A 22011-nucleotide genomic window follows, 5' to 3' on the forward strand; every position below is an offset into this window, starting at 1 on the left:
GTTCAAACCACTGAAAAGATATTAAAATCTTGAAATCGAAGTATTTAGTAGGTAGGTTAACTGGCCAACACTAAGTAAAAATAAAATTTAAAAATTATATAGAGAGGGTAGATAATATTTATTGATTATTGCACCCTACTAGAATCAACTTAAAACTTAAATTTTATAACTAAGTGGGTATATTATTAAAATTAAACATTTTCTAGGACTGTTACGAACATATTAAAGTACCCGGTGTAACTTCCGAGCTCAAATTTGCTGCAGTTGGTGTCAAATCTATAACAAGAATAGTTCTATCAACAGGACATTTCATCGTATACCCGAGGTGAGTCAGTTTTAACTACGCTTAATAGCAAAATATATTTAAAGATAAAGATCCCCTACGAGGAAGTTTACTAGGGAAACTCTAACGCATGATATCCCTGTTTAGTTTTCCACCAACCACTTGACTGTCTTGAAAGGCTTTTTGCCTTTCCTCGGCAGTTTCTCTTTGAAGTAAACTTAGCTAAATAACTTTGTAGTTGTGGGCATAATATAAAGAATATCTTATTTTGTAAATAATTACCTTTTTGCAAGGTGACAATAAATTTTGTTTGTTTAAAAGATTAATAACCTTTTAACGTTCCAATTAAATGATTGTCGAAGATACAGTTTTTTACTGATAATGACACTCGAAATAACTAACAAGGTGAATTATTATAAATTTTTTTAAACTTAGTTTTTTATATTAGCCCTTATTTAGCAAACTTGTGCTTCTTTCTTCCCACCTAACATAAAAGTTCCTCCGGAAGGTTACTAGTAGACCTTAAATTATTTGTTATGCTTTTATTTTAATATGGAACCTTTTAAGAAACGGAGAAAGTGATTTCAGGGCTTGCTAAGTTTGTCGCTAAGAACGGTTATAGCTTTGAAAACCTCACGCGTGAAAAACAGAAAAATAATCCCAAATTTTCTTTTTTATTTACGGGCGAAGTAATTACTTATTTACCTCGAAACCTTTTAAACAGTTATTGAGTTTTAAGAAGTTTTCCTGCCTCACTGTAGCGTATTAAACCTTACATTTAGCTTTTATTTATACTAAGTTATTGTATTTTAATAATTTTTTCACCTTTATTGCGGTAATCTGTCGCCTATATTTAACTTATACAACTATTTGAGTATAAAGATTACTACTACCACTGCATTGGGATAGAAGCAGCCAATCTGGGTATATTGGCTTTAATTATTTTATTAATTTTTAAGTTATTTTTAAAGGTATGAATGCGGCACCGGAGTTCCGCCAGCAGTACCCGGTAGCTTCCCAGCCGTGGGCTCCGCCGTGGGTCTTTCCAGCTCAGCAACCGCTCTGTATCTCGGGGCCTCGCTTTCCCTACCAGCCCTCTGGCCCACTAAGCAGTTCTCCACAACCTTGGCCCTCTCAGTCTTTGAACGCGCCGTCCATGCCGCTTGAGCGAGCCGCTCCAGATTCTTTTCATCCACCGCCTTGGGAGTCGGCTGAAAAAGAAAAGTGTAGGGAGGGGGACTCGCCTCCGCCTCCTCCGCCTCCCCCTGACAACGGTCAACCTTGGGAATCGCTTCAGTATCCCCCGCAGCAACAAGTCCCGTGGGATCGGCCGCCTCCTCAGTGGGAGCAGCCGTTGCCCTTACATAATAGTATATATACCTCTGACTTATCGTGTTCAGCCTTCATGATTTAACCTTTTCTCAGGACCAGCGTGGCAACCACCTGCCATTCCGCCGTGGAACCCCCAACCTCCTCCCTGGCAGCCTCAGAATCAACCAGCTAATCCTTGGCCAGGTTTTGAAGCCGGCATGACCTGATAAAGCGTAACGCTTAAAAATAACTCTTATTTGAATCTGCAGGCCCCCTCCCCCCGTGGCAGCGCCCACCGCAAGAGCAACATCCCCCGCCAATGGACTTCCATCTCCTCGACCTCGTCTTGGAGACGATGGTCGATAACGTGTCTTTTGAAGAGAACAAACATAAAATCGAGCAGTGCACCGATTGGGCCCTTGAAAATTGCGGAGATAACTACTTAAGAGTTTGTAGTTTGCTTATCATCATTTCTTGATCAGAGATACTCTTCATACCAACTCGTAGACAGTGGAACTTGGCAACCATTTTTGCCACCTTGTTGCAAAGTGTTGTGCGAATAATGAAAGTTTCACCAAAGTTATAAGCTTTACTTTTGTTATAGAAGCCATTTTGAGGGCAGGGTTGATTTCATAATCCGATAATGCTCTCATTTATTGACTTCTGTTTTTTTAGCGTTGAAAACCACAGAACAAATTTAATCAATTCTCTTTTAGACTCTTTAGCCTCTATATTCGTCTCCGTTCGAGAGTCTTATCCGCTTCCCCTTTTTCAGTGTCTGATGCAGGTGTGCAACTGTTATTATAATCTTTAGCTGGAAAGCGTAGCATGAATAGACCAGAATGTTTATCTGCTCTCCTTTATAATAATATGTGCTTTCCGATTGTCAAGCTAATAGAAAGTTGGGGAAAAGAAAATCTATTTAACAGTGAAACGTTGAGCAATTTAAAAAAACTTATTGAAAAGGAACCCAATGAAAGTACGATGGTTTGTGATTGCATACGGCCCTTTTACTAAATTCGAACTTATTGCAGACCAGTTCATTGCCGCCTTACCGGAGAGCGTTGTGCGTTCCGTTTTTTAACCTCGTTTTGCTCTATTGACTTTCCATTGATATATTACGAAGATGACAAGAAGTAGAATTCCATATTACGAGTTGTCTGCGGCGTCGATGTTTGACTGCCTCCTGACGGTAAAAGTTCATTGCCACCCCTCGTTGTTTGTCGTTACTGAGCACAGCGGCGGTTGCATTAATAGTTGAGGGCCGACAAGTACGCCCCAATTCTCCCCAGCTACTTGAGCGGCGACTTTGCAGATCTCTACCGGATTCCTCAGCGTTTGTACGACACGGTGAGCCGTTTTCTGGAGTCGCTGGACCAGATGGAAGGTTGCCACCTTGGGCTCGTCTAGGCACTAAAGTCGTAAGCTCCGAGTGCTTCCTTGTAGGGAGAAACCACGAGGGCTGGGTGCCCCACACTCTAGAGAAGCACAACGCTTCATTGGATACCACCGCCTGGCTAAGGTGCTTCCGAGTTTTTATATTCTGAGCCGTAAAATAGTATATCAGCCAGCCAAATCACTAGACCGCGCGCCCGCCAGAGTAGACGCTCCCGCTCCCGCTCCCGCTCTTACTCGAGGTATACCGGCTATTACTATATACTTGGCAGTTGACCTACTTTATTGCACCGAGCTCGCGATCCCGCTCCCGGTCGTCCTCTCGTACCTATTCACAGTCGCCCTCCCGAAGTTACTCCCGCTCTCATTCGCGTTCGCGATCTCGTTCCGCTTCATATTCGGTGAGTTCCTTTTTTATTTATATTTTCAGGCTAGTAAGTTTTCTTTTTGCATCCTATAAATCTCCTTTATCTTAACTCTTCAGAGTTCTCGTTCTCGATCTCAGTCGCTCTCTTCCAGGTAGCCTTTTTCATTTCCCTTCTTCCGCGCAACGATTATCGAAAGATTCGCTTAGATCGAGATCGAGATCTTATTCGCGCTCTCCGAGGCGCAGGCGTAGCCTTTCTAGGGAAGGTTCTCTAGACCCAGAATTTCCGGGGTTGAGTCACCCCGATATTGAGAGGTTTTTTTTTGACGGTTTTTTTATTTTATGTAAGTATAATCATGCGTCAAAAGATGCCCCGAGAAGCCGTTGGATGGTAGCAATGTTGGATTCCAGATGCTGCAGAAGATGGGGTGGTCGGGCGTAGGCAAAGGCATCGGCGCTAAAGGCACTGGCAGGGCGGAGCCTGTTCCCTCGGCGGAAGTGAGAAACAAAGCAAACAAGTTTTCTGGTTCAATACACTTTCTTTACTCTAGTAGCCACTGCACAGCAGAGCCGCTTTGTGTTTTTATTTTTAGGGATCGGCGTTGTTAAGGCGAAAGAGCCTGACGACGACTTGTTCGAGCAGTTTAGAAAGTCGAAGAGTTACACACATAGAAGAGACGTTAGATTTTATTATTCAATAAGAATAGCAGTAGACTAATATTGTTTTATAGATGGATAAACGCAAACAGGAGGTTCCTGTGTGCTACAATTGCGGTTCAGAGAAACACTTTGCTAAGAACTGTCCTGGCATTGCCCGAAGTTATAAATGAAAAACTTAGATTACGATAGATAACATAAGCGTAGCTTTACTGGCTATGAATTTCGTTTAACATTAAAGTAAAAGATATAGAGCACCGGAAAACTCTACACCTCTATTAAATATAACTTCTTACTTACTCAGCAATTTTTTATTTTATTTACTTTCTTCAAACAGCGTTCTTATAAATTCCCACTCGGCAGGAGCAACGGGTTGAACAGAAAGCCTAGCACTTTATACAGTTTTATATAAAAAATCTAATGGTTAATAGGTAATCAATATGGTGTGCCTTTTAAAAAGAGCCATATTTTTTAGTTCAGCGTTAGAATAACTTTTCAAAGTTGCTAGTGGAATTGCTTTATTTAGCTTTTTTAAAAGTTTGATTTTTATGGAGAACCAACGAGGATTTGCTCGATTGCCTAAAACAGTTTTTATTAACTACTTAACTAGCTTAAACAAATAACTTGCTAAACTTTTTGGATCATAATAACGGCTATCAGGTTTAAACTGTGAATGATCGGGATAGGCTGCTGCAACAACTTCAACGATACCAACAATAGCAGGCATTCTACAGTTACTATGATAAAAAAAGCCAAGGTCGCCTAAAAAATAGTTTAATTTTTAATATTTTTAGAACAAAAGAATTTAAAAAATACTGTTAACATTAACAGCAATAATTTTATAAATACATAAAGTTGAAATAAAAATTGTGATATAGGTTATATATGTTATATAAAAGCTGTTAACTTATAACCTTTCCTCACATCCTTTTTTAAGTAATTTCTCGCTTGGTAATTTCTAATTCCGTCCCATTCTGTAGTTAAGTCAGGCTCTTTGAAGAAATCCTCGACACTGAACTCTTTCTCTTCAGATTTAAACAGCCAATACATTACCACTAAAGTTTAACTTTACAAATTTTGTTCACAACAATTTAAAAGCTCTACTTTACTAAAAAATAATAAGTGTATTTAGACGGGTAAATGCGTTCTATTGTAAGCAATATCTCTTTAGTAAATTTTTTTTTTCATTTAACCTGAATGGTAGTTATGGTTAAGTTAATCAACGACTATTAACTTTAATTAGTGTAAATTACTGTAACCTCGGCCAAACAGACTCAGCTGGTTACCTTTAAACAAAAATTAAACTGAAATCATAATATAACAGGTCTTTTTAATAAATTTAAGCTACCATTAAGTAAATTAGAAGGTCGACTACTAGAAGTCACTCGTATTTTTCTTTTTCTTTATCACTGGCGTACTACAATCGGCCTTCTTCAGACCTCAAGTCGCTTAAATCTGAATCCCCCTTTTTGCAGGGGTTAGGGCACGAGGGCCCACCAGGCCTAATGCGGTGGAAAACTGCACCACCGGGAGAGGCGGCCTTAGGCCCAAAACCGAGGCCTCCGGGGGGCACCGGCCAGTGTTGCTGCCAGCCAGGCATCCCCGACTGTGAGCTCCCCCCACCCAGAAAGGGGGCCCTTCGGAGTTACTCATATCATAAAATCTGCTACACAACTTGTTACCCCTTTACACAATTTTAACTATAACACAAGCAAGTGACAGTCTTGTGCGATGCCCGTAAATTGCTCTTTAATTCGTGGTGTTGTTATGCTCCATCCTTTACTTAAAAAAAAATTGTAAAAGCAGTATCATTTTTTAACTACTAATTTTAGCAAAAATAAAAAAGAAAATTCTAGGTCACGAAAAGTTTCTGTTCATAAAGTTCTTTCAATAAAAAAAGACAAAAAGAAATTTAGATATCGAAGAAAACGATATACAAGGTAATGGTGTAAGAAATAAAACTTCATTGGAAAATAAAAGTCAAATTAATTTACTTTATAATGGATCCGCTTTAATGATTGAGCAAACTAACTAAAGATTACTACACCTAGATCTGACTACGCTGATAAAAGGTTAAGACTTGAAGAGTTGGAGCATACCCTTATAGCATGTTTACCATCTTGTCAAGAATACGCAAAGGACGACTACGAGATATTTAATAAGTTAGAAACTAACTTTGTCGTCAAATATAGAACTAATAGCAACTAATCTAATAACAGCGGTAAAAATAATAATAATAGCAGTGATAGGGTTAGTTAATTACTAGTAACAATAATATTAATAGTGATTAAAGAAGTACTGGTATTAGGAATAGCAATAATAATAGCACACACTTTTTTGGTAGTAATAACCCTAAAAATCTGGTTAAACGCATCAGAAAAGTTAATAGGAAACCAAATTAAAAGTTTGACGGCAGTATTATGGGAGAATTAAGTACAAAAAATTATAAAAATCCTTGTAGACTGGGGAGTGAATACTTAAGAAATTACTCTTAAAGCTAAATCAGAATACCGAAAACTGATTATTCAATAAAAATTAGAAAACCAAACCTATCAAAATCCCAAGTTATGGTTGATCTAGATAGAAAACGGAGAGACGCCTAAAATAAACAGTTTAAGTGTAATAAAATTTCTTGGCAATCTTTACAAACCAAGTGTAGTAAAGCAACTTTTTATGCCCAAATGCTCAGCGATATCTAATAAAACAATAGTGCAATCTAATAAACCCAGTGTATACACAAAAAACTCTGAGCTAAAAAATTCTAAGAATTATTCCTTTAATGTAAAAGAAAGCGTACATCTTTCTAGCCCAGCATATCATTATGAGCGGTTTGTTGCTATGTTTGGGTGGTTAGATACCTGTAACCGCAAGGGCTTATAAAAAAATTGAGGTTATATGAATAACTCTACAAAGTCGGCGGATTGCGCCCTCACTCGAAAGAGTAGGTTTGTGATACTCGACTTTAATTTCATTGCTAATAGTCAACTTAAATGCTACTTATTTAGGATCCCTTTTCCAACACAAACCTACTGAACTTTTAAATATAACAACGCGCCCGGCTGAAAAAATTTATAAAGCTCTACCTAAAAAGGGACTGAGTGACCTTAAAATTATTTAATAATAAAAAAATTTAAAATATGAACTTTTTGAAACTTTGGCGGTAATACGTAATTTCTTTTAATTTATATAACATAACCCGCTTGACTCCAAAAGACCTCCTAAAAAGTGAACTTTACTGAACGTAAATTCGTTGATTGCGCAGACTCCGTATCTCATAGTAATTATAAGGAAGTTCTACTCCTCCTGCCTACAATAAAAGTGGTAACAAATAGTAAAAAGATCTTCTAAACGGCATATTAAGTCGACTTTGCGACTTCTAGGTATTAGTTGTACTAAACTGCTGCGCTTCTTTCTTGTTCCTTTGTGCAAATGTATCAAAATAAGAATAAATTAAGTATAACAACACAAGTAGTTGTGTAGCTGGCAAAAAAGCGATCCCGAAAAAATCAAAATGGACTCAGGACTATTGTAAAAGTAAAAAATGTAAAAAAAATAACGTATCCAGCAGCTAATAATATCATTAATACGCTACTAAAGCCACAGCAACTTTATAATCCAAAGAGAGAAAACAAAAATATAAAAAAATTTAATAGATAATTATTTTAACAGCGTAACGAAGCAGAAAAAGAATTAATACATAAAACAACTCTTCAATAATTTTATTATTTACAAAAGTTATAAAACATAATAAAGAATTATTTCATCGGAATAAAACGAGCCTTGGTTGAACCTAAACCTTTCTTTTGATGGTTAACGGGCTTATAAGTAATAGAAAACTCACCCAAGTACATTCCCACCATTTCAGGCTGCAAAAAAGAAATTCAAAAAAATAGATCTTTCCAATAGACAACAAATTAAAGTAATAATAAGTATATTTAACTTACTTTAATTTCTACTTGATTAAAGGTCTTTCCATTATAAACACCACAGATGGATCCAATCATTTCAGGAATAATAACCATGTTGCGTAAGTGCGTTTTCACAATCGGAGGTTTCGGATCCGCTTCGGTAACCAGCTTCTTTGCTTTTCTAAGGCGTTCAAGTAAGCGAGCTTGACGGCGTTTTCTTAGGCCTCCTCGTTTAATGCGACGTCGAATGCGAGCCGTGGCAAGACGAGAAAATTCTTTCATGTTCATATCCAGTAATTTTTCTATCTCAACGCCACGATAAGTAAAGCGTTTTAAAGTTTTCTTCTTAGGCTTTAAAAGGTCCGCCTAGACATTAAAGTAATTCATAAGTAAAACAAACACCACAAATAAGCAACAAAATATAGAGAAATCTGAACCATCTCGCCCGTTACCACCAAAAAGATAGAGAGGAGCAATTTCAAAAATTTAATCCTAATGTCACGTGAGCTAATATATTACGTGTTCTTGTGGGAAGTCGAGGTTTTTAATAGGCCCTCCACTTATTTGCATGCTAAAAATCTATGCCTTTTTCGGGTACTTCTACTTTTAAACAAATTAAACGAGCTAAGTTATGCATACACACCTTAAAACAAAGTTAAGCAGATCTCAATAGACGAGAGCAAACACAATCTCTTGTGTCTTTCACATAATGAAATCATGGAATGTGTTAACAATCCGAATACGCAATCAAACCAGAATGTTAGAATTTCCATCAAGCCAAAATATGATTGTTGCTCTTGAGAAGAGAGGAAACCATCTTTAGACTATAAAGGTCACAAACTCTTCTACTTTTCACATGAAATCATTAAGTTCATTCATTTTTATTCATTATTACCAATTACGCTTAAATTTAATAAAAAAATCTTATTTCTTTTTTGCTGGGTGTTGGAGACTCCAGCAGGAGTACATCTTAAACTGTACCAGATGTATGCCATGTGAGGGTTACTCGACCGAGGGTTTTGCAAATTGGAAGCGAGCTAACACACGTTGGTCGGTTTTTTTTTAATACTATATTTACCCGCTCTAAATTTGAAGTGGCAAGGCTCTCGGGGAGTTAAAATTTGTTAAACAAATTGCCAGTCTTCTTTTGGTCCTTTGACTCCCCTTTTATATATATCTATTTATAGTTCTCGAAACTCCATGCCTGTGAAATAAATACAAGCCAAAAATAAACATCTATTTAAAAGGTACGAAATTATTTAATAATATTTTAAGTCATGACACGAAAATAAGAAGGGGGGTTGTGTAAATATATACATATATTTAAAAGACTGGTATTTCTGGCGCTCGGTCGAGTTAGAAAACACCGAATTTACTATAAACAAGGTTTAAGCTTGACATCTCCATAACTGTGTGAATTTTGCCGTCAAAGTCATTTCGGCAAGAAACATTGCTGGTAGGCCATACTTTTCAAATGGCATAAATAAATAATATCTATTGAACATTTTAGCAGAATCTTTTAATATGTACATGGCAACATCCAGTGCTATATTATGAGTAAAAGCTGTTGCAGCTTCTGTAATTGGTGTTTAAATATATGGGTTTTTTTATTTTTTGTTTAAAAAGCATTTTAACAACTATGTGATAACAAAACAGAAGCATAAACACTCCCTCCTGTATATTAACAAAAAAAGGAAACACAGATTACTAAATTTTGTTAAACTTCGCACAATTCCGTTGGCTGAAAAATTCAAAATGATTGACTTAGTTCTTGAAAATAGTTGAAGAAAGACTATACATAGAGCACGGGGCATATTGTTTTTAGTTTGCATCTATTTATTTAAGTTTAACTCGTTTTTCGGTTTAGATTTTGTTAGTGTGCAAAAGTGAGGTTGTAACGCTCAATTTTATCGGCTAATTATTTATGTTATTAAGGATGGGTAAAACTAACTTTAAATGACTTTTTTAGTAAACCTGGCAATTTGAAGCTTGTTTTCGTACTTTCCAGTGGCCTTCATACGCGTTTTCCCGGTCACAGATTTGATTTTATCATAGACGAGACTTCTTTTAGAATGACCTTTAAACATTATAATGATTATAATAAGGTATTAAGTACTCTCTAGTAGCTCTCATTTCTTGCTATTTATCGGAAATACTTTAGTTTTATTGTATGTAAGAACCGAGGTAATTTCTAAGAGTGTTTTCGTCCTCAGTGGATTTAATGACTAGACTTTAAGAAAGTGGCATTATTATCAGAGCGCGGACGTTCCATTCATTTGAAGATAATTAATTTGGTAGCTCAGGGGAAGCCAGATTTCACATATAGTTAAAGATTAATTTTCTACTTGTATTACCTTCTTTACTTTTGAAATTCAATTTTAATGTCCAACTTTTTACTTCATTGTTAAAACCAAGCCTCTTTTGCAATTCTCATGTGTTTTTTTTATTGTTTTAACTTCTCTATAACTGTATGGCGCCCATTTTCTACTTCCCGTTTTAAATTTATGATTTTTCTTCACCATTATATGCGTGAAATTTAACCTTGCTTATTTTATGGCAAATCTTTGTTGGTTTATAATTTTCCCCAAAGACTGGCAAACCATTGCTGCCCTTTCTAGGTTAGATCGGCATATTTTATTACTTTACCCTTCAGAATCTAACTTGTTCTTATTTACTGACCAACTTAATGGTAGTATAAACTACCTCGTTTTTTTTTTCCCTTTATCTGCATTAGCACTCTGTATTTTTATGAATAATTTCGTATGTTTTTTTTTTCAGTTTTTATGTATGTTACCTCAAAGTTTAACGAATGATGAACTGTAAGCAGTAGCACAGGAACCTACAATCTACGTCTTATTAAATAAGTGAGATATTTCCATTTGTGGGTAAAAAAAAGTTTCTCGTTAAATATTGTATTTCTAAATCTATTACTTTGTTAGCTAGGAAGTATTGCGTTCACCACTCATCGAGTTCTCTGATTTGACGATTGGCACATTCTCTCAAGCTCTGTTCTAAAATTTTAATTTACATGTATAATTTTAATAAACAACTTTGCAACTCAGAGGCTTGCAATTAAATATTCGAGTAGCTAATCCATCAATCTTATTTGAAGTCGTTTGGTTATTGGCCTTCAAAGGTGAAAGCCCCATCTTTTATAGATTCATTTCATTAGCTATAGGGTAGACCAAACTGCATAAAAACAGCTGGCCATTATTTACTAAATATAACAAGCATCTTCTACTGGAAAATTGAATTGCGTTATTGGGAAATTGTGGTGAAAGGTGTTTTTTATTGCTGAATGTCTCCCATTAGAACTGAAAAGTATTAACCCATAGGAGGTTGTCCAAACATAGTTTGGACACACTTTGCTAATTTTTTGTTTCTTCATTATGAAGTTGGTTCCTATACCCTAAGAAGATAGCTTTAATGGATTTATACTAAGAATAATGTATTTAAGGCCTATATAACTGTTCCCTTGTTTGTAACGTTCCCGTGGAATTACAAATTCGCGTCTTATTGTACGGATGTAAGTGTCATAGATACTCCTGTCTGAGAAAAAGCTGCATTGTAAATTTTATATTACAAGTATTTACTGGCATTTCTTTACTTTTTTTCTTAATAGCAAGACTTTTCCATATATAATACTCTGGCATGCCCACTTTGGTTACGTTTTTTTAACAGTTTATTAAACCAAGAGTTACAAATAGCGTTTCCATAAACTAATTAAATATAAACCATTTATTCAGATGATGTTAACAGTATTTATCTTAGTGTTTGTGTTTTCTATTCATTACAAAAGTTTTGTTCTTAATGAAGTGTGAGTATTTTTAAAAAGTTGTAATAATATTAAATCTGTCCCTTATTGTAAAATGTTAAGTTACAGTATGATCTATATTCTTATGAATATGGAAAAACTGCTGGTACTAAAAGTTTATAGTTGAATTTTTGTGTATAATTCGTAGTAATGGTTCCTCTAAATACTAGAAATTAATTTTTTTAAAAGGGTGAGTTAAAATAAAAGTTTATTCACTTTAAATATTTTAGACTTACTTGAAATTAAAGGCTGGAAATTCCTAGTGTAATATTGTTCAATGCACGTCCGCTTTTAACAAACTCGTTGGTGCAGGGCCAGTTATTTCTTTTAAGTGAGAAAAAGGATGTTCATCGCAAGTTGTAATTGGACTTTTTTTCCCACTAAATAGGCCTATATGTTACTAAGTTCCTGTATTAATTATTTTTTCAAGTATATACTTAACTTTGCTAAGAATATATATTAAAGGTTTTCAACTGCCTAAGGGAAAGTTTCAAGGCTTATAATATAATATTTTTAAAATCAGTCTATAACATAAGACAATGCTTTAGTAAAATGGACAATAGATATAATGTACTGTATTAAAAAAAAATAGTCAAAAAAATAAAGCCTAAAATTAAAAAAATGTTAATGTAAAAATTCAAGTAATAATTATATTTATACTTAAGAACAGAAAAGCTAGAGCCTGGTACTAATATCTTGAAAGAGCTACTAAAAGAAAGCAAAATTAAGAGTTGTAGTCATTGACTGTTTTATTTTATGAAATGACACGTCACAGTGGAGACCAAAGGAATCTAAGTCTGTAACACAACACCTAAGACATAATAATCACAAGATACAAAAGCAAAAAATATGATAAACACAAAACACAAATGGACAAAGATAAACATAGATTACAAAAACATACTTTATAACACATTAAGTATAAAGTACACAACCATAAAATACAAAAGTACAAATACAACAAACAAATCACAGAAAACAAAGCAAAAACACAAACACTAACCCTCAATTTTTTCACAGGAAAAATTATCCGTGATTAATCCAATCAGAAACCTGAGGAACAACTAATAAAAACAGAAGAAAGAGATAATTAAAAACAAAAATTTAATTTGACCTACCTTATCAATAGGATACAAAATAAACAACGTAAAATCTAATCTGGTTCAATTAAATTTACTTTACATATTTGGATGCACATTTCGACCTTTTGTAAAGGCATAAATACAGACAGAAACTTATTAATTAATTAATCCTTGCTTTAATATACTTTTTTTATAAACATTCATACAAATTTTGATGGACTGCTTATTCATATCCCACCCGCAAGTGGTTGGGTTACTAGTCCACATAATTGTGTTGAGGAAAAGATCCCAGTCCATGTTTTAACGAAAATTACCATTTTTAGGCATTTTTATGATTGCTATTGAATATTTCATTGCTTAGTTGTTAGTATATAATGAAGGTTTACAAAAAAAAATGGGCAGCCGTGTTAATTTATTTTGTGCCTTTTTTGTTATAGTCTAATCTGTACATTTCTCTCTCTCTCTCTCTCTCTATATATATATATACACTTGTTTACAATAAATTTTTAAAGGGTTTAAAGGTTTAGATACCGGTCAGTAAAGGTTTAAAAACCCTAACATGTTGCATTATAAATTTCAGATGGATTTAAGAGTAACTATTCGCTTATTATTTTGTAATATAAATTGTAAATTTCCCTGTAGTTATTATTAATTATTAGCATATTTGTTTTATTAGTTTAACTACATAGTATTGTAATAATATTGCTATTAAAATTATGGGTTACCAAGAGAAAACTTTTGGACCGTTTGCATTAGGTGTAGTAATTATCGTGAGCTTACAGCTTTATAGAAGTTATTAAGATGGGTACTGAAATTTAAAAAACCATCTGTTTTGATAAATTATACTTCATGCTATTAGTAACCCTTTAGATCACTAATTGAGTTTATATTGTTTGGTTGTTGTTTTGGATTGAGATTTAATCAATTACTAAGCCCTTCAGACTAAAATGTTCATCTACAAAGCAGAGAGGCGCGAAATAGTAGAAAATCCCATAAATCTTTATTGTGTAGATGTACATGTATATGGCCCGCTTGTTTAATAATCATACATTTTTTAGATCAAATGGCATTAATTAATTACTTTTCAGTCTTCTAACCTAAAAATTGCATCCTAGCAATTTATTAGAGTTTGAAGTCTCCAAGAATGGTTACCGATGTATCTTTAAAATTCTGTTTGCTGCTTGGACAGGACTTTTTTGAGACTTAATTTTACAACACCCGTGTAAGTTAAGTTGCGGACGAAACAAGACATCCCCGGCTAGCATACGAAGAAAATTGTTTGTGAGTTTTGTAGACGGCCCACGCAGTTGACGCGCAAGGGAGCATCCGTCTAACTAGACTTTTTGTATATTAAAGGGGGTAAAGGCATTTCTTAAACCTTCGCTTTATTAGCAACATAGGTGATGTGGGGATGTCTATTAAGTGTAGTATCAAATATAGCGTCTGAGGCTTCTGGGGGATGGTGGGGGGGGATTTCCGTTTGTGACTTAATATGATGGTTAAGGGGTCTTTTTACTCTTTTTCTTGACAAAAGAAGAGCTTTACTTTTGCAGCAATAATTGTAACTTGCCAATTTTCAAACACTTTAAAATTTTAACAAACAGTTAAAGGTGCTTTCTCGCTAAAGAAACTGATTTTAGGCTGCAGTATATTGACTTGTCGTCCGCGTATTGAGCAGTAAAGTCATTAGTAGAAGTGGGAATATTATAAAGGCAGAGGGGAAGAAAGTAGAAAAAAGAAAGGGTCTTAGGGGACTCCAGCAATTAGCTTTTATTTATTCTGTAATTTAAATATAACTTGGCATTTTCATGACCTGTAGGGGACAATAAGTTTAATACTTGTATTGTATATATAATCAAAATTAACCTTTTTTATCTATAAATGTTATAAATCAAATTTTTTTTGTTTATTTTCACATATCATGAATTATAGACTTTATCTAAGGTGGAACTAGTTACTATGTAAAACAACATGATTAACGTTGTAATTTCTCGCTTACAAACAAGTGTGACATTCGGTTAAAACTGTCCCACTAGCGGGGCCTCCGCGAGTTCTGCTTGCTCATGTTTCGAAAATACTTGCTTAACCGAATATTTGTTTTGGAATATTCTTGTTTCGATTTATTCCATTTCTACATCAAGGTCTGAGTTACATTTCTTTCTTTCTGATAAAGTTTAGTTCTTTATGTAATCCACTTTGCAAAGTATTGCGATGAATCCCATAATTTCCAGTCCTTCCCTAACACAGCATTCTTTTCTCAAGCGTTCTTTTAGTGCTCACTTAATCAATTCGTTTAATTCTTTATTTCTCTAGTGAAGGTATTTTCGAGTCTTTTAAAGCATATATTTTAATTTGATGCAAAACTATCTTATAAAAAGAGTACAGTAGGTGGTTTAGCCACCTTGTTGAATCTACCTTTGGACGGTTGGTAGACACCTCGCAAGGCACAACAAAGAAAATGTGAGGATTAAAAACCGTTTAGTTATATTTTATTACGGGTATGGCTTATGGTTATACGTTCACTTTTATGGATAGATAAACATAAACTTTTCACTTGCATTATTACGAGTCAGTAATATAATGTTTAAACAAAATATTGAATGTTCGAAACTTATATAAAAATACTTACAACAACCCACTCACCCGACGGTTTCATTACTCGAGTATAGTACAAACAATTTAATTAAAAAAAAGCTTTTTTTTTTTCTCTTCTATATAATGTTTAAGGCAAGGCCAATAGTTCAATGAAAAAATCACACTGGATTCGAACTTTTTTAATCAATTGACAATCTTTTTAAACTAGGTGGATTAACTTAATTGGCTTAGTTTTAGTAAATGGTTTACCAAATTACTAGATGTATTTAACGAAGACCACCGTTATCTTTCCTTTAATACTAGTCAGTTTTACTAGAACTTGGTCGGTGTACGGTAATTATAAGGGTTTATTACCAGCCTAAACTTTGAGAAAAATATAAAATCGAGAATTTTCACACATTTATTGAAGTTTTTTATTATAAACACCTAATACTTAATATCTTCACTAAGGGCATATACCACGTTTTACTTTTAAACGTCGATAGAAAGACGCTTTATAAATACAGGAGACAACTTTAGTTTTTCATGCGGCTGCGCTATTCTAATTAGAAATATTGTTATAAATTATTTTGCCACACACTTTTAAGCTTTTTTATATTAATACAGGTTTTTTTGAGAACTTAAGTTTTTGACGGTTTAAAACTATTAGTAATGGGTTTAAATTATTTTATGCAAAGGACAAAACCTGTTTAAATTTGAAATACAGCAAAAACTTTAAGTTTAACCACATATTGCAAGTTAAAATAAATCAAAATATTTATCTCGAAATATATAGGCGCTAGGTTTTTAAAGTGGACTAGAGTTACACATGCCATGGATTTTTGTAGTAAAGTCTAAATACTTTTCTTCTTTTTCATTCTACTTTGGAGTGCGAACTAGTTGGCTATCATTTCTAGAGTGCTATTTAGTTATTTTTGTTCTACCAAAGTAGAACATTATAATAGGAATAGAGAGGTTAGCTTGACCTGTTGTTATGAACTCGATGGCGATCTGTTCGCTCGTTCCTGTTGAAAACTACTACAGTGCTGCCTATTTTAACTATGGTAGCTTATTATTACTATGCACTGTTATAATAATTTTGTAGTTATCTCTAAAACCTTGTACTCGAAATCACTGGCAAGAAGCAAGTATTTGCTAAATGGTTTATAGTTTAATAAGGTAGCTGACTTTATACCTTATTGGTTCGAAGAAATTGCTCTTGATGTAGACTGCTACCTTGCTTTTACATTAAAAATTTTACCATTATGCTTATTTGTCATAATACTTAAATAGAGACAATCTAGGCCTTGGAAGCTTGAAGACACTTTGACAGCAATGAAATATAAAACTCCTTATACAATAAAACAAGATCGGCCCTCTAGCTCAGGTATTTAACTCTTTCTACTAAATTTGAGTTCTAACTGAGTTGCACTTTATGTTCTTTAGTGCTACGCTATTTCAGTCAATTAGAGCACTGTGAGTGGTGTTGGATGCGTACTAAAATGTTTTGGTGTTAAAAAGGTGGGACCAAATAATGCGTCCTTCTCCTTAGAGGGTGCAACGGGCGTAGATTTCTATAGAAGGTTTATACAAAAAAAATATTAGATTTGACTAGTAAGTTTAATTCTTTTACGCGGTGTTCAGTTGAATGCTAACTCAATCCTCTGTAAATAGTAGTACTACGATAGAACTTCATAATCAGGTAGCTTATTGAACATAGTAAAAATAAACACGATAAAAATAAAAATAAAAATAACATTCTTGTCTTCCTATGGCTCTAGCTGAATATAAAAAAGTAGGCTTTAGTACTATCAAGATCTATCTCATAACTTAAAAAAGAATGTTCAAACCTGACCAACAACTTATTCTATTTAGAGGGGTTGACACACTAGTCGAAAGTAAGTAATAATAAAATGAAAACAAGTAAACCAGTTCTGTTATGTATATTTACACTAGTGCCAGGCTATATTGCATATCTTATTTTTGTGATATGTAAGTTGTTAGACTTTACTAAATTAAGGCTATTTTGACTGACTTTGTGTCTTTTATGACTCCTTTTGGGTCTTTTTTAAATCATTTTCGGTCAATTATAGTCCAGTTTTGATCATTCAGCTAATTTTTGACCATTTTTGACACATTTTAGCTAAGTTCTGACTGTGTACTTGTAGAGTTCGTTGTGATTGATTTCTAGCGATATATGCTCAAACCGAATGTCTATCTTCACTTTTGGTATCCGATAATACTAATAATATGACAACTTTCGTAATAAAATGCTAACTTAGAAATCTGAATCGGGGAGATAACAATAAACATAATTCAAGAAGGCACCATACTCAAGATCTACTCTTTTCAAAGTAAAACTATCTCTATCCAAGTATTTACAGCTTTCTCAAAGAATAACGAATTTGTGCTTTCGAACTAAATGTACCTGGCTACTAAAGGATCCTACTATAGCATAGTACTATGGAAAGATACTAATTTTAATGGTTTACATCCGTTTTATAAATCTACCTTAATTCTAGGGCCTTTAGCTTTATCAAAATTTGCTATGCTTTTGATTATTGGTTAATGACCCTGATAAATAATTATTACTGGGTAGAAACATTATTCGACTCTATAAAGGGGTCATTTTGAACAATTAAGAACTTTAAAGCATCGTATAAGAGGTGGGAACCTTCTGTTTCTTTGTTTGCGCTTGTCCTTGTGCGCTACTTCTATCTTTGTATCTTGACCTTTGCGCAAAGGGCTTGTAAGCAACCTTTATTGGGCTTTGATCACGGCGAGGTTCGCGTCGGCGATCCTTTAAAAAAACATTTTAATGTCAACGGATGCAGGTGGACTTCGTAGTGGGAAGAATTAGTCAAACAATTGGTTTGACTCTGACTGTTAGTTATATCTAGCAACTTTCGTCCAGCACTGTAGATTCTTTAGGGATGCGAGGATAGCTTTTTGTCCCTACGTCACTACCGTAAAGCGCACAAAAAGATGTCTGCCGTCGCTGTTATTCCAGGCGGCTACATGCTGATTTCGATCTAGTGTAGTAAATAGGCACTCATCCAAAGGTGAAATATTATCTAAAGGCAGCTCATCTGCGATTGGGTCATGCCACCCTCTACTATTCGGCGATGTACTGGCTAATGTTATTGTATGCCCTCTGTCTTGATAGTTTTAACGATAAAACGAGATATAACTAGTATCCTCGTTGATAATTGGACTTAGGTAATACAGTCAAAATCAAAGAATCGTGGTTATGGTACCTTCCTGAGTGAAGCTCTAGGTCAGAGTTTGGTATTACTTCGGAAAGTTTTTGGTGGCGTAACGCATGGTTGGAAACAATAGCTCTTAAAACTGGTAAAAAGACGGCGGTGGCTTAAGTCTTTGAACAGATGCTATCTTCCCTCTACCTTGTAGCATAAATTATGGCTATCAGCATGCCTTGGACTGACTCCTTCGTGCCCAGTAGCTAGAAACTTGTAGCAATAAGATCGACTTTTGTTGCGTTTCGGTGGTTGAAGCGACCAGGCTAATCAACCTAGAGCTTTAAACCTGGAGCGCTTACGCGCTGAATACTAGCGCTGTCTATAGAAGTTATCTCTTCTTAGAGGTAATCAAGGAGATATATGGAGCCTTTATTGAGACATCGGCGAGATATGTTACGTTGGTTAGTACACTACCTTTATCTTGGTGAGTATGTGCTACCAAAAGCCATGAGCGCAAGAACTAGCTAATGAGTGACAGGAGTTCTGTTTCAGAACCATTGATGCAATTATGCAATTAATTCAAAAGTTTTCCTAAATAACGAACTTGAGGCTAGACTGGATGTTTGTACTAGCGTCGGGTGCCTTTTGACTTGATCCGCATAGCTGGTGGGTCGAACCATTAATTGGACAGTGTTATCTGCTAGTGTTGGTACATGATCTATAGGTGCGCCGGGTCACGATTAACTTTGATGACAATTAACTACAAACGATTCTCTGGGCGGATTTTCTGCACATGAACCCATTTACCCTTCCAACTGAAGCAACTGAAGACTGCAGAATTACCCGAAAGATCTCTAGTATTAAAAGGTCTTTCAGATTAAAAAATCCTGACTCACACATTTCTGAAGATAACTTTTTAAAATTTAGGACAGAAATCAACTCGGGCTTATCTATATTACCTTTAAACTCTGCTTTACAATACAAAAACGTACTAAAAAATGTGCCTTCTCAGTTTACTAACCCAGCGCAATTTTTTACATCTAATCCGTGTTGCCAACGCTTTAACGCAAATTGTGAGGTAATTCCGAAAACTTTATATAACGACTGTTTTACACATGAAAACCTTTTAAATACTACCATGCTCGATGGGTTAAAAAATTATAGAACACGTCAAAATGAGAAGAGTATTTCTAAAAAAAAAAATTTAAAAAGAGTACCACTTCTACAATCTAAGCAAGAACAATTTCACTTATTCAAGAATTTTATAAAATTGAAAGATCCTCCATCTAAGCTCATTTCCCCCAAATTATTAAATATAAACGAGTTACATGCTTTTTGTAAGCCCTTAACAGAAGAATTTCAATCTAACCATGTTTTATATCTTCAAGGGGGGATACCTCCTCAACTCCCTGTCGACCGAACTTCTTTAAAAAGTGGGCAAGGCGTATGTATAAATGGTATAAAAGAAGAAATTAAGGATCCTTTGCTTTTAGAAAGTCTTGATCAAAATGCAATTTTTCGAAACAATGAACATATACAAGCTATTCAATTGAGTAATTTGTTATTAAAACGAAACAATAAACAACGAACAATTGGTTGTGCAAAGGAAAAGACACCTTTCATTTCATTTACGCAATTACCAAACCGTTCCAAGCACAAAAAGCTTTCTTTCCGTTCACAGGATTGTGATTCCGCTTTGTTATATGGCTTCTGCAGACGTCCCACAGTAGACGAACCTCCTGAAACCTCTTATTTACCGTTAGAAAAAGAGTTCTCAAAAGAAACCATAACGGGGCATTCTAAAATTCTTAGTTTAGCTACCGATTTCAAGGAGGTAGGTTTATTATCTAAATTATGGTATAACTTTTTTTAACTAAAATAAATAAGTTTGTTATATATTTTTCTCAATAAAATGTTCGTGTCTGTTTATATAAGCTTGAATGTCCGCAAAAAGATGCCCGCTCCATCTCAAAAGTTTGTAATAGTTCATATGCAGAAAATATCAAAAATTTACTTAGCGATTCAGAGTTTGGTTTTTTATAATCCATTTTTTACTATTTAATCAAAGAAAACACTTATTTATTTTGAAAAAAGGATATTGTTAGTATAATTATCTCTCATAGGTACCCATCCCTTCCAGAGCGTCTCTCTTTTAGCAACTTATTTGTTGCAGGCCAAGGTAACAAATATGGATTTTACCTTTTATTAGGCTAAATGCGTATGAAATTTTAAATCTTTTTTTGGTCGAAAATCTTAAAATCTCTTATAGATTGCGCTTCAAGAGAACTTTCTTTAAATAAAGAAGCTTATACAGCAGATGAACAGGAAAATAATGGAAGTGAGTTGGGTTGAAATAAATACTACCTCTATTAATATTAATATTTTAATGTAAAAGAATTTTTTTTTTTTGAGGCAGATTCTTTTAAAGAAAAATCATTGGCTTCTCTTTTGGTATGTTTAACTTTTAAAGTAAATATTATAACTTCAATATCTTCAGCTATCATTTCTTTTTTTCTCGGTATTTACACTATGTTTTTTATATTTTAATGTCCCCATAATTTAAATGGCCACCCTAGAGTACGTCTAGAGGCATTTTATTAAGTGATTCCGAAAGGAGGGATCTAGCAAACGTGCAAAAGGTTTTTGACTTATACAATTTATTTTAAGTAAGCTTTAATTAATAGCTTTGCGAGATCTTTTGTATAAAGTACTAATTTTTATGAGGGCAATGTCCTTTGCTATAGAACGCTTGTTAGTCTAATAGAAAAATATAAATTTAAGTAAAGGCAAGTTACTAGAGCAGCAGTGAAACCATATATCCGCCCAATAGTTTCGTATATGTCAGCTCGTTTATGATGACCTGCGCAAACTTAATAATATAAGCTACTATAAAACCGCGCTCTGTAAGGCTTGCAGTTGAGGCTTACTGCTGGTTTTATTTGGATCAAAAAAGCTTTTAATAACGTTATATAGTTTTCCTTTATATAATAAACCTTTTAATATGTAGGCTCGCAATAGTGCCATGCTAAAAAAAATTGTGCAAGAAAAGCAAGATATAAACCCTTCAGATTCAAAAGGACTGCACAAGTTAGTGAAACGGATCAAACCAGAGGGAAAGATAGACGAGGAAGTTACTGAAGTAACTTAAGTAAAAACAAATATGGGAAATTTTAAGTAAATTTAATTTTTTTATTTTTTCAAGTAGATGCTACTGGATTACACCGACTATCTCATAGAAGAGTTGACTCGGTGCTCCTGCGCACTCGCAAGCCATAGGCAGTCCAAAACTTTAGAACTCAAAGATGTCCAGCTCTATGTGGAGGGGACCCGCAACATACGCACCGCTAATAAGAATAGCCACGTTTAAGCAATTCGGTCCGCATCATGAAAAAAAATCCATTACAAAGAACTGATGAATGC

At 34.4% G+C, this 22011-nt stretch overlaps 3 protein-coding genes and 1 long non-coding RNA gene across 4 annotated transcripts; 2 read left to right on the forward strand and 2 right to left on the reverse strand.

Annotated features, from left to right (window-relative positions):
* The first annotated feature begins 633 nt into the window (after positions 1–633).
* On the forward strand, positions 634–4278 carry LOC135145413 (calcium homeostasis endoplasmic reticulum protein-like). The gene is made up of 21 exons (XM_064077508.1): positions 634–688; positions 743–791; positions 851–972; positions 1159–1207; positions 1255–1653; positions 1709–1798; positions 1864–2042; positions 2102–2217; positions 2270–2381; positions 2486–2573; positions 2629–2660; positions 2721–2786; positions 2852–2981; positions 3041–3116; positions 3178–3231; positions 3285–3390; positions 3474–3508; positions 3564–3671; positions 3725–3882; positions 3950–4035; positions 4088–4278. Exons 1-21 carry the CDS (start codon positions 665–667, stop codon positions 4184–4186), a joined length of 2178 nt encoding a protein of 725 aa, XP_063933578.1. The 5' UTR covers positions 634–664; the 3' UTR covers positions 4187–4278.
* Positions 4279–4472: 194 nt separating this feature from the next.
* On the reverse strand, positions 4473–5263 carry LOC135145450 (uncharacterized). Its single transcript, XR_010283453.1, has 3 exons — positions 4928–5263; positions 4647–4775; positions 4473–4592 (listed from the first exon to the last, which is right to left on the reverse strand). It is a non-coding gene; the product is annotated as an uncharacterized LOC135145450 (long non-coding RNA).
* Positions 5264–7753: 2490 nt separating this feature from the next.
* Positions 7754–8377, reverse strand: LOC135145424 (small ribosomal subunit protein uS19-like). Its single transcript, XM_064077520.1, has 3 exons — positions 8359–8377; positions 7958–8287; positions 7754–7879 (listed from the first exon to the last, which is right to left on the reverse strand). Exons 1-3 carry the CDS (start codon positions 8359–8361, stop codon positions 7769–7771), a joined length of 444 nt encoding a protein of 147 aa, XP_063933590.1. The 5' UTR covers positions 8362–8377; the 3' UTR covers positions 7754–7768.
* A 12654-nt stretch (positions 8378–21031) lies between these two features.
* LOC135145422 (transcription initiation factor TFIID subunit 12-like) lies at positions 21032–21958 on the forward strand. The gene is made up of 4 exons (XM_064077517.1): positions 21032–21042; positions 21168–21230; positions 21599–21730; positions 21797–21958. Exons 3-4 carry the CDS (start codon positions 21614–21616, stop codon positions 21956–21958), a joined length of 279 nt encoding a protein of 92 aa, XP_063933587.1. The 5' UTR covers positions 21032–21042; positions 21168–21230; positions 21599–21613.
* Positions 21959–22011: the final 53 nt, after the last annotated feature.

Source organism: Zophobas morio, unplaced genomic scaffold (genome assembly GCF_036711695.1).
Source record: "Zophobas morio isolate AGI-343-1 ecotype UQ-CSIRO unplaced genomic scaffold, CSIRO_AGI_Zmor_V1 ptg000148l, whole genome shotgun sequence".
Lineage (NCBI taxonomy): Eukaryota > Metazoa > Arthropoda > Insecta > Coleoptera > Tenebrionidae > Zophobas > Zophobas morio.

Excerpts from the sequence above, each read along its gene's own strand:
- LOC135145413 (XM_064077508.1), top strand. The coding sequence starts at position 665 with ATGACACTCGAAATAACTAACAAG. Across the intron at positions 3,117-3,177 it reads GATACCACCGCCTGGCTAAG|ACCGCGCGCCCGCCAGAGTA; the intron begins GTGCTTCCGAGT and ends CCAAATCACTAG. Across the intron at positions 3,391-3,473 it reads CTCGTTCCGCTTCATATTCG|AGTTCTCGTTCTCGATCTCA; the intron begins GTGAGTTCCTTT and ends TTAACTCTTCAG.
- LOC135145424 (XM_064077520.1), bottom strand. Across the intron at positions 7,880-7,957 it reads TTAATCAAGTAGAAATTAAA|CCTGAAATGGTGGGAATGTA; the intron begins GTAAGTTAAATA and ends TCTTTTTTGCAG.
- LOC135145422 (XM_064077517.1), top strand. The coding sequence starts at position 21,614 with ATGCTAAAAAAAATTGTGCAAGAAAAGCAAGATATAAACCCTTCAGAT. Across the intron at positions 21,731-21,796 it reads TAGACGAGGAAGTTACTGAA|ATGCTACTGGATTACACCGA; the intron begins GTAACTTAAGTA and ends TTTTTCAAGTAG.